Genomic DNA, 13,362 nt, shown 5'->3' with positions numbered 1-13,362 from the left:
GAGCTCAGAGACGGTTTCATTAGGTGTTCATTTCACACACACACACACACACACACACACACACACACACACACACACACACACACACACACACACACACACACACACACACACACACACACACACACACACACACACACACACACAGCTGCATAGTTTCTCTCTTTTTAAACAAGGAAGTAATTGACAATGAAAAAGTTATGCTGCTTCCTTCTTTTTGTTTTAAAGAGGCCATATTATACTTTTTGGCGTTTCCCCTTTCCAGTAGTTTGTTAATAGGTTTCTGCAAAGGCTAGAAAACAAACATTAAAGCATGTAAACATGTCACAGTGAGACACTACATACTAACATGAACCTGAAATGAGCAGAACACGTCCTCTTTAAAGCTATCATCATGCGGCCGACAGTCAGAGGAGTTACTCTTCAATACAAATACGCATTTGTTCGTATTTTAATATTTGAAGGGTCCTCTCTTTAGGAGCTGGCATTAGCAGCTTTTATCAGACGGAGTAGATTCAAGATGCAAAGGTGTTATTGTCATGTGCACATCAGCTACAGTGTAGAAATGGCAATGACATACTTCTGACCTGAACTCCTCTAACGACGCAACATATATTATGAAATACAGAAATACAAAATAGTGCATGAAGTCAGCACGTCGTTGTGTCCCTGAGACACTTCACCCCAAATTGCTCCCGTGGGGATTTTTCATTTCATTTCATTTCAAACCTTTATTTACCCAGGTGTATCCCAAGACCTGCTCAAGTAGTTCCACATGAAACATAAAAGCATAAACAGAACAACAAAAGGACATCATACAGCATCGTTTACATAATTATCCACATGAACGGGTACCAACAGCTTCCGATGGAGTAGCATCCAACCGAGCTTTAAAAGCATTTAGTGGCACCAGATTGTTCAGTTTCCATTTAGTTTGCAGACTGTTCCCAGACAGAGGAGCTGCATCTAAAAGCCGTCTTCCCGAAGACAGTCCTAGCAGTTGGCACATTTAATAAAACCACAGCATTCGATCTCAGGCAGGAGCCACTTACACTTCTCCGTGAGGTCAGGGAGCAGATGGAAGATGGAAGTTTCCCTAGCATGGCTTTGTATATCGCCCACAGTATGAAAGTCACTTTGGATAAAAGCGTCCAACAGGTGACATGTCATGTAATGTAAAAGTCTATATACATGTAGAATATGATGTGTACAAGAACAGAATGTAACATTTAAATATTGTATCTTAGTTCCTATTATCCGTTAAGCGCCTGTGTGATGGTGTGTATTCCAATTACTTGTATATAAACTACTCTTGTGGCACTACTTCTATTATATTGTACTTTATTTGTATTTACTTGCACTATATAATCTGTTTTATTGTGTTGCTCTGTTGAACTGAGCCTGTGACCTCAGATTTCCATTGTCATAACGACACTGTAGCTACGGACACATGACGATACAAGCCTTGTAGTAACTTCTGTTCCTTGTTGTTCATCAGGAGAGTGGAGGCTCAGCGAGGACGGACTACAGAGCCATCCAGCTGGCCAAGAAGAGGAAGCAGAGAGGTCCTGCAGCCTCTTCTGGTGAGAGACACGCATTGATCACTTTGAAGGTCACCTATTATTCAAAATCCTCTTCTTCATGTCTCTTCTACATCAACATGTGTCCCCTCTTCTTCATGTCTCTTCCAGATCAACATGTGTCCCCTCTTCTCCATGTCTCTTCCACATCAACATGTGTCCCCTCTTCTTCATGTCTCTTCTTCATGTCTCTTCCACATCAACATGTGTCCCCTCTTCTTCATGTCTCTTCCACATCAACATGTGTCCCCTCTTCTTCATGTCTCTTCTACATCAACATGTGTCCCCTCTTCTTCATGTCTCCTGTACATCAACATGTGTCCCCTCTTCTTCATGTCTCTTCTACATCAACATGTGTCCCCTCTTCTTCATGTCTCTTCTACATCAACATGTGTCCCCTCTTCTTCATGTCTCTTCTACATCAACATGTGTCCCCTCTTCTCCATGTCTCTTCCACATCAACATGTGTCCCCTCTTCTTCATGTCTCTTCTACATCAACATGTGTCCCCTCTTCTTCATGTCTCTTCCACATCAACATGTGTCCCCTCTTCTCCATGTCTCTTCTACATCAACATGTCTCCCCTCTTCTTCATGTCTCTTCTACATCAACATGTGTCCCCTCTTCTTCATGTCTCTTCCAGATCAACATGTGTCCCCTCTTCTCCATGTCTCTTCCACATCAACATGTGTCCCCTCTTCTTCATGTCTCTTCCACATCAACATGTGTCCCCTCTTCTTCATGTCTCTTCCACATCAACATGTGTCCCCTCTTCTCCATGTCTCTTCTACATCAACATGTCTCCCCTCTTCTTCATGTCTCTTCTACATCAACATGTGTCCCCTCTTCTTCATGTCTCTTCCAGATCAACATGTGTCCCCTCTTCTCCATGTCTCTTCTACATCAACATGTGTCCCCTCTTCATGTCTCTTCTACATCAACACGTGTCCCCTCTTCTTCACGTCTCTTCTACATCAACATGTGTCCCCTCTTCTTCATGTCTCCTCTACATCAACATGTGTCCCCACTTCTTCATGTCTCTTCTACATCAACATGTGTCCCCTCTACTTCATGTCTCTTCTACATCAACATGTGTCCCCTCTTCTTCATGTCTCTTCTACATCAACATGTGTCCCCTCTTCTTCATGTCTCTTCTACATCAACATGTGTCCCCTCTTCTCCATGTCTCTTCTACATCAACATGTGTCCCCTCTTCTCCATGTCTCTTCCACATCAACATGTGTCCCCTCTTCTTCATGTCTCTTCTACATCAACATGTGTCCCCTCTTCTTCATGTCTCTTCCACATCAACATGTGTCCCCTCTTCTCCATGTCTCTTCTACATCAACATGTGTCCCCTCTTCTTCATGTCTCTTCTACATCAACATGTGTTCCCTCTTCTTCATGTCTCTTCTACATCAACATGTGTCCCCTCTTCTTCATGTCTCTTCTACATCAACATGTGTCCCCTCATCTCCATGTCTCTTCTACATCAACATGTGTCCCCTCTTCTTCATGTCTCTTCTACATCAACATGTGTCCCCTCTTCTTCATGTCTCTTCTACATCAACATGTGTCCTCTCTTCTCCATGTCTCTTCTACATCAACATGTGTCCCCTCTTCTTCATGTCTCTTCTTCATCAACATGTGTCCCCTCTTCTTCATGTCTCTTCTACATCAACATGTGTCCTCTCTTCTTCATGTCTCTTCCACATCAACATGTGTCCCCTCTTCTTCATGTCTCTTCCAGATCAACATGTGTCCCCTCTTCTCCATGTCTCTTCCACATCAACATGTGTCCCCTCTTCTTCATGTCTCTTCCAGATCAACATGTGTCCCCTCTTCTCCATGTCTCTTCCACATCAACATGTGTCCCCTCTTCTTCATGTCTCTTCTACATCAACATGTGTCCCCTCTTCTTCATGTCTCTTCCACATCAACATGTGTCCCCTCTTCTTCATGTCTCTTCTACATCAACACGTGTCCCCTCTTCTTCATGTCTCTCTACATCAACATGTGTCCCCTCTTCTTCATGTCTCTTCCACATCACCATGTGTCCCCTCTTCTTCATGTCTCTTCTACATCAACACGTGTCCCCTCTTCTTCATGTCTCTCTACATCAACATGTGTCCCCTCTTCTTCATGTCTCTTCCACATCACCATGTGTCCCCTCTTCTTCATGTCTCTTCTACATCAACATGTGTCCCCTCTTCTTCATGTCTCCTCTACATCAACATGTGTCCCCTCTTCTTCATGTCTCCTCTACATCAACATGTGTCCCCTCTTCTTCATGTCTCTTCCACATCAACATGTGTCCCCTCTTCTCCATGTCTCTTCTACATCAACATGTGTCCCCTCTTCTTCATGTCTCTTCTACATCAACATGTGTCCCCTCTTCTTCATGTCTCTTCCACATCAACATGTGTCCCCTCTTCTCCATGTCTCTTCTACATCAACATGTGTCCCCTCTTCCTCATGTCTCTTCTACATCAACATGTGTCCCCTCTTCTTCATGTCTCTTCTACATCAACATGTGTCCCCTCTTCGTCATGTCTCTTCTACATCAACACGTGTCCCCTCTTCTCCATCAACATGTGTCCCCTCTTCTTCATGTCTCTTCTACATCAACATGTGTCCCCTCTTCTCCATGTCTCTTCTACATCAACATGTGTTCCCTCTTCTCCATGTCTCTTCTACATCAACATGTGTCCCATCTTCTTCATGTCTCTTCTACATCAACATGTGTCCCCTCTTCTTCATGTCTCTTCTACATCAACATGTGTCCCCTCTTCTCCATGTCTCTTCTACATCAACATGTGTCCCCTCTTCTTCATGTCTCTTCTACATCAGCATGTGTCCCCTCTTCTCCATGTCTCTTCTACATCAACATGTGTCCCCTCTTCTTCATGTCTCTTCTACATCAGCATGTGTCACCTCTTCTCCATGTCTCTTCTACATCAACATGTGTCCCCTCTTCTTCATGTCTCTTCTAAATCAACATGTGTCCCCTCTTCTTCACATCTCTTCTACATCAACATGTGTCCCCTCTTCTTCATGTCTCTTCTACGTCAACATGTGTCCCCTCTTCCTCATGTCTCTTCTGCATCAACATGTGTCCCCTCTTCTTCATGTCTCTTCTAAATCAACATGTGTCCCCTCTTCTTCACATCTCTTCTACATCAACATGTGTCCCCTCTTCCTCATGTCTCTTCTACATCAACATGTGTCCCCTCTTCCTCATGTCTCTTCTACATCAACATGTGTCCCCTCTTCTTCATGTCTCTTCTACATCAACATGTGTCCCCTCTTCTTCATGTCTCTTCTACATCAACATGTGTCCCCTCTTCTTCATGTCTCTTCTACATCAACATGTGTCCCCTCTTCTTCATGTCTCTTCTACATCAACATGTGTCCCCTCTTCTTCATGTCTCTTCTACATCAACATGTGTCCCCTCTTCTTCATGTCTCTTCTACATCAACATGTGTCCCCTCTGTGGAAAGAGATTCTGAAATCAATTTCTATAAAAACCTGTCTGAAAATGAGCTGATCAGATTTTGGCCACTTGATGATGTCATCACGATGTGTTTTCTTGTGTAACCATTAGCCAATCAGCAACAAGGTAACCCCCCCCCCCTTATCACCTGAATCTCCTCTAGAGCACCATTGTGTTCTTTTGAACCAAATGTCTCTCAGAGGGGCGTGGGGAGGGGCTCCTTATTTTCATCTAAAGTAACAGGCAGAGAATCAGCACTTTGGAAACAGGGCTGAAACAGAGGGGATTATGGGATCACACACTCTTCTGAGTATGCCGAGAGCTTGGGGGCGGCGCTTCTATATTCCAGTAGCGATATAATTTCCTGTCTCCTCCGCATGCATTTAAGCGACTGGGATATCTCAATGGGTTTCTTGTTCCAGTGATGGAGGAGAGAGGAGGGACATGAGGATGAACGTAGAGTGATAACGGTGTTTTATTTTTATTTTATCTCTCCAGGCGCTTCAGGGCCGAGTCAGAGGAAGAGTAAAGGAGGGAAGGCAGCCTCTGGGCCGTCTGCTGGTCGCTATGGTGACGGAGCAGCAGCAGCCAATGGGGGCCTGACGTTGAGAGACCCTGTTACTGGAGCTCAGTACGTCCAGATCCAACTGCTGCAGGTGAGACACGCACACGCACACACACACCTGATATTATTACACGGCTTAGTTGTATACTCAATTCTGATTGGTCAATTCAGAACATGTGACACGTTGTTAATACAGTAGTACAGACCGCTGTCAAGCAATATAACGACCGTTGCTAAGGAGTATCAAGGGAGAGAAAGCATAAAGAGGTTAAAAGACGGAGCGCTTGACGTCAGATAAATGAAGAGAAGAAGGCAGGCAGGAAGTGAACCCTAACAGGAACACGGTATGGACTACAGACAGGAAGTGAACACTAACAGGAACACGGTATGGACTACAGACAGGAAGTGAACACTAACAGGAACACGGTATGGACTACAAACAGGAAGTGAACCCTAACAGGAACACGGTATGGAATACAGACAGGAAGTGAACACTAACAGGAACACGGTATGGACTACAGACAGGAAGTGAACACTAACAGGAACACGGTATGGACTACAGACAGGAAGTAAACACTAACAGGAACACAGTATGGACTACAGACAGGAAGAAAACACTAACAGGAACACGATATGGACTACAGACACGAAGTAAACACTAACAGGAACACGGTATGGACTACAGACAGGAAGTAAACACTAACAGGAACACAGTATGGACTACAGACACGAAGTAAACACTAACAGGAACACGGTATGGACTACAGACAGGAAATGAACACTAACAGGAACACGGTATGGACTACAAACAGGAAATGAACACTAACAGGAACACGGTATGGACTACAAACAGGAAGTGAACACTAACAGGAACACGGTATGGACTACAGACAGGAAGTGGACACTAACAGGAACACGGTATGGACTAGTACAGACAGGAAGTGAACACTAACAGGAACGCGGTATGGACTACAAACAGGAAGTAAACACTAACAGGAACACGGTATGGACTACAGACAGGAAGTAAACACTAACAGGAACACGGTATGGACTACAGACAGGAAGTAAACACTAACAGGAACACGGTATGGACTACAGACAGGAAGTGAACACTAACAGGAACACAGACAGGAAGTAAACACTAACAGGAACACGGTATGGACTACAGACACGAAGTAAACACTAACGGGAATACTGTATGGACTACAGACAGGAAGTGAACACTAACAGGAACACGGTATGGACTACAGACAGGAAGTGAACACTAACAGGAACACTTTATGGACTACAGACAGGAAGTGAACACTAACAGGAACACGGTATGGACTACAGACAGGAAGTAAACATTATCAGGAATACTGTATGGACTACAGACAGGAAGTAAACATTATCAGGAATACTGTATGGACTACAGACAGGAAGTGAACACTAACAGGAATACTGTATGGACTACAGACAGGAAGTGAACACTAACAGGAATACTGTATGGACTACAGACAGGAAGTGAACACTAACAAGAATACTGTATGGACTACAGACAGGAAGTGAACACTATCAGGAATACTGTATGGACTACAGACAGGAAGTGAACACAAACAGGAACACTTTATGGACTACAGACAGGAAGTAAACACTATCAGGAACACGGTATGGACTACAGACAGGAAGTGAACACTAACAGGAACACGGTATGGGCTACAGACAGGAAGTGAACACTAACAGGAACACGGTATGGACTACAGGCAGGAAGTAAACACTAACAGAAACACGGTATGGACTACAGACACGAAGTAAACACTAACAGGAACACGGTATGGACTACAGACACGAAGTAAACACTAACAGGAACACGGTATGGACTACAGACAGGAAGTGAACACTAACAGGAACACGGTATGGACTACAGACAGGAAGTAAACACTAACAGGAACACGGTATGGACTACAGACACGAAGTAAACACTAACAGGAACACGGTATGGACTACAGACACGAAGTAAACACTAACAGGAATACTGTATGGACTACAGACAGGAAGTGGACACTAACAGGAACACGGTATGGACTACAGACAGGAAATAAACACTAACAGGAACACGGTATGGACTACAGACACGAAGTGAACACTAACAGGAACACGGTATGGACTACAGACAGGAAGTGAACACTAACAGGAACACGGTATGGACTACAGACACGAAGTAAACACTAACAGGAACACGGTATGGACTACAGACAGGAAGTAAACACTAACAGGAACACGGTATGGACTACAGACACAAAGTAAACACTAGCAGGAATACTGTATGGACTACAGAGAGGAAGTGAACACTAACAGGAACACGGTATGGACTACAGACATGAAGTGAACACTAACAGGAACACGGTATGGACTACAGACAGGAAGTGAACACTAACAGGAACACGGTATGGACTACAGACAGGAAGTAAACACTATCAGGAATACTGTATGGACTACAGACAGGAAGTGAACACTAACAGGAATACTGTATGGACTACAGACAGGAAGTGAACACTAACAGGAACACTTTATGGACTACAGACATGAAGTGAACACTAACAGGAACACGGTATGGACTACAGACAGGAAGTGAACACTAACAGGAACACGGTATGGACTACAGACAGGAAGTAAACACTATCAGGAATACTGTATGGACTACAGACAGGCAGTGAACACTAACAGGAATACTGTATGGACTACAGACAGGAAGTGAACACTAACAGGAATACTGTATGGACTACAGACGGGAAGTGAACACTAACAAGAATACTGTATGGACTACAGACAGGAAGTGAACACTAACAGGAATACTGTATGGACTACAGACAGGAAGTGAACACTAACAGGAACACTTTATGGACTACAGACAGGAAGTAAACACTATCAGGAACATGGTAGGGACTACAGACAGGAAGTGAACACTAACAGAAACACAATATGGACTACAGACAGGAAGTGAACACTAACAGGAACACGATATGGACTACAGACAGGAAGTAAACACTAACAGGAACACGGTATGGACTACAGACAGGAAGTAAACACTAACAGGAACACGGTATGGACTACAGACAGGAAGTGAACACTAACAGGAACACGGTATGGACTACAGACAGGAAGTGAACACTAACAGGAACACAGACAGGAAGTAAACACTAACAGGAACACGGTATGGACTACAGACAGGAAGTGAACACTAACAGGAACACGGTATGGACTACAGACAGGAAGTGAACACTAACAGGAACACGGTATGGACTACAGACAGGAAGTAAACATTATCAGGAATACTGTATGGACTACAGACAGGAAGTGAACACTAACAGGAATACTGTATGGACTACAGACAGGAAGTGAACACTAACAGGAATACTGTATCGACTACAGACAGGAAGTGAACACTAACAAGAATACTGTATGGACTACAGACAGGAAGTGAACACTAACAGGAATACTGTATGGACTACAGACAGGAAGTGAACACAAACAGGAACACTTTATGGACTACAGACAGGAAGTAAACACTATCAGGAACACGGTATGGACTACAGACAGGAAGTGAACACTAACAGGAACACGGTATGGGCTACAGACAGGAAGTGAACACTAACAGGAACACGGTATGGACTACAGGCAGGAAGTAAACACTAACAGGAACACGGTATGGACTACAGACACGAAGTAAACACTAACAGGAACACGGTATGGACTACAGACACGAAGTAAACACTAACAGGAACACGGTATGGACTACAGACAGGAAGTGAACACTAACAGGAACACGGTATGGACTACAGACAGGAAGTGAACACTAACAGGAACACGGTATGGACTACAGACAGGAAGTGAACACTAACAGGAACACGGTATGGACTACAAACGGGAAGTAAACACTAACAGGAACACGGTATGGGCTACAGACAGGAAGTGAACACTAACCGGAACACGGTATGGGCTCTGCAGAGTTTAAGGACTCGTTAGTGGATCAGAAACTGTAAACAGAGTTGGACAGTGCTGCCGTAAAGTTGTTGTTGTCGTAGTTCCAGCCGTTGGTGCGCCGTGGAACGGAGTTTTTTTTATATTTCTTAGCGGATTAAATACGAAAAAATGTAAGTCAATAAAATAGTTTCAATTCATATTGGGAGTCGTTAGTTTGTTTACTATCTGGCCGTGCTTCGCATCGTCGCCTGTCGGGTGTTCTTTCCCCCATAATGACCGCCTCGCTGCACATTATCCCTTACATCACACACACACACACACACACACACACACACACACACACACACACACACACACACACACACACACACACACACACACACACACACACACACACACACCTGATCATAATGCAGTGTTTCCGAACTGGACAGTTTCTTAAACCATGTCCTCCTCACTGAGCCTGATTTAAGTGTGTGTGTGTGTGTGTGTGTGTGTGTGTGTGTGTGTGTGTGTGTGTGTGTGTGTGTGTGTGTGTGTGTGTGTGTGTGTGTGTGTGTGTGTGTGTGTGTGTGTGTGTGTGTGTGTGTGTGTGCAGGATGACCCTCCCACTGATGGAGACCTGGCCTTCCAGCTGAGCTCTCAGCCCTCCAGCTCTCACGCCCAGCTGACTGCAGATCTGCCCGTCAACATCTTACAGGTGACTAAAACTATCAAATACACTGCCTGATGCCTTCTGATTCCATCCAGATACAGAAGTGAACACAACAGAAACACACTTTAAAACACTGGATACAGAAGCTGGATTGTGCATGGTGAATTGAGGATGATTCTCTCTATACAAAAGAATATAAGCAATATGTTACAGGTCTTATAATATCAACAAAAAAGCTCAATCAGAGCAGACTGGGCTCTGGTTTCAGACAGAGGGTGAAAAGAGGTGCTGCAGCACAGGCAGTATGAGAACAATAAAGAGCTTGTTGAACATTAAAGCATGGAGACATGTAGAGACACTACATACTGATATACACCTGAACATCAGCAGGAGAGGACTCTTTAAAGTAGAGACACTACATACTGATATACACCTGAACATCAGCAGGAGAGGACTCTTTAAAGTAGAGACACTACATACTGATATACACCTGAACATCAGCAGGAGAGGACTCTTTAAAGTAGAGACACTACATACTGATATACACCTGAACATCAGCAGGAGAGGACTCTTTAAAGTAGAGACACTACATACTGATATACACCTGAACATCAGCAGGAGAGGACTCTTTAAAGTAGAGACACTACATACTGATATACACCTGAACATCAGCAGGAGAGGACTCTTTAAAGTAGAGACACTACATACTGATATACACCTGAACATCAGCAGGAGAGGACTCTTTAAAGTAGAGACACTACATACTGATATACACCTGAACATCAGCAGGAGAGGACTCTTTAAAGTAGAGACACTACATACTGATATACACCTGAACATCAGCAGGAGAGGACTCTTTAAAGTAGAGACACTACATACTGATATACACCTGAACATCAGCAGGAGAGGACTCTTTAAAGTAGAGACACTACACACTGATATACACCTGAACATCAGCAGGAGAGGACTCTTTAAAGTAGAGACACTACACACTGATATACACCTGAACATCAGCAGGAGAGGACTCTTTAAAGTAGAGACACTACATACTGATATACACCTGAACATCAGCAGGAGAGGACTCTTTAAAGTAGAGACACTACATACTGATATACACCTGAACATCAGCAGGAGAGGACTCTTTAAAGTAGAGACACTACATACTGATATACACCTGAACATCAGCAGGAGAGGACTCTTTAAAGTAGAGACACTACATACTGATATACACCTGAACATCAGCAGGAGAGGACTCTTTAAAGTAGAGACACTACATACTGATATACACCTGAACATCAGCAGGAGAGGACTCTTTAAAGTAGAGACACTACATACTGATATACACCTGAACATCAGCAGGAGAGGACTCTTTAAAGTAGAGACACTACATACTGATATACACCTGAACATCAGCAGGAGAGGACTCTTTAAAGTAGAGACACTACATACTGATATACACCTGAACATCAGCAGGAGAGGACTCTTTAAAGTAGAGACACTACATACTGATATACACCTGAACATCAGCAGGAGAGGACTCTTTAAAGTAGAGACACTACATACTGATATACACCTGAACATCAGCAGGAGAGGACTCTTTAAAGTAGAGACACTACATACTGATATACACCTGAACATCAGCAGGAGAGGACTCTTTAAAGTAGAGACACTACATACTGATATACACCTGAACATCAGCAGGAGAGGACTCTTTAAAGTAGAGACACTACATACTGATATACACCTGAACATCAGCAGGAGAGGACTCTTTAAAGTAGAGACACTACATACTGATATACACCTGAACATCAGCAGGAGAGGACTCTTTAAAGTAGAGACACTACATACTGATATACACCTGAACATCAGCAGGAGAGGACTCTTTAAAGTAGAGACACTACATACTGATATACACCTGAACATCAGCAGGAGAGGACTCTTTAAAGTAGAGACACTACATACTGATATACACCTGAACATCAGCAGGAGAGGACTCTTTAAAGTAGAGACACTACATACTGATATACACCTGAACATCAGCAGGAGAGGACTCTTTAAAGTAGAGACACTACATACTGATATACACCTGAACATCAGCAGGAGAGGACTCTTTAAAGTAGAGACACTACATACTGATATACACCTGAACATCAGCAGGAGAGGACTCTTTAAAGTAGAGACACTACATACTGATATACACCTGAACATCAGCAGGAGAGGACTCTTTAAAGTAGAGACACTACATACTGATATACACCTGAACATCAGCAGGAGAGGACTCTTTAAAGTAGAGACACTACATACTGATATACACCTGAACATCAGCAGGAGAGGACTCTTTAAAGTAGAGACACTACACACTGATATACACCTGAACATCAGCAGGAGAGGACTCTTTAAAGTAGAGACACTACACACTGATATACACCTGAACATCAGCAGGAGAGGACTCTTTAAAGTAGAGACACTACATACTGATATACACCTGAACATCAGCAGGAGAGGACTCTTTAAAGTAGAGACACTACATACTGATATACACCTGAACATCAGCAGGAGAGGACTCTTTAAAGTAGAGACACTACATACTGATATACACCTGAACATCAGCAGGAGAGGACTCTTTAAACTAGAGACACTACATACTGATATACACCTGAACATCAGCAGGAGAGGACTCTTTAAAGTAGAGACACTACATACTGATATACACCTGAACATCAGCAGGAGAGGACTCTTTAACGTAGAGACACTACATACTGATATACACCTGAACATCAGCAGGAGAGGACTCTTTAAAGTAGAGACACTACATACTGATATACACCTGAACATCAGCAGGAGAGGACTCTTTAAAGTAGAGACACTACATACTGATATACACCTGAACATCAGCAGGAGAGGACTCTTTAAAGTAGAGACACTACATACTGATATACACCTGAACATCAGCAGGAGAGGACTCTTTAAAGTAGAGACACTACATACTGATATACACCTGAACATCAGCAGGAGAGGACTCTTTAAAGTAGAGACACTACATACTGATATACACCTGAACATCAGCAGGAGAGGACTCTTTAAAGTAGAGACACTACATACTGAT

The 13,362-nt window shown here is 43.4% G+C and overlaps 1 protein-coding gene across 2 annotated transcripts in view; it reads left to right on the top strand.

Moving 5' to 3' along the window:
* Positions 1–13,362, top strand: part of LOC117447212 (zinc finger protein ZXDC-like) — a 31,044-nt gene that overhangs the window by 9,756 nt on the left and 7,926 nt on the right. For both annotated transcript variants that reach the window (XM_034083887.2, XM_034083888.2), the window contains exons 7-9: positions 1,499–1,583; positions 5,572–5,729; positions 10,200–10,301. In XM_034083887.2, coding sequence (XP_033939778.1) covers positions 1,499–1,583; positions 5,572–5,729; positions 10,200–10,301 — 345 coding nt within the window. The remainder of the gene's footprint in view (positions 1–1,498; positions 1,584–5,571; positions 5,730–10,199; positions 10,302–13,362) is intronic.

This window comes from Pseudochaenichthys georgianus, chromosome 5, assembly GCF_902827115.2.
Source record: "Pseudochaenichthys georgianus chromosome 5, fPseGeo1.2, whole genome shotgun sequence".
NCBI classification, from domain to species: Eukaryota; Metazoa; Chordata; class Actinopteri; order Perciformes; family Channichthyidae; genus Pseudochaenichthys; species Pseudochaenichthys georgianus.
The sequence above is the reverse complement of the archived record's forward strand: the minus strand, read 5'-3'. Positions and strand labels throughout refer to the sequence as shown.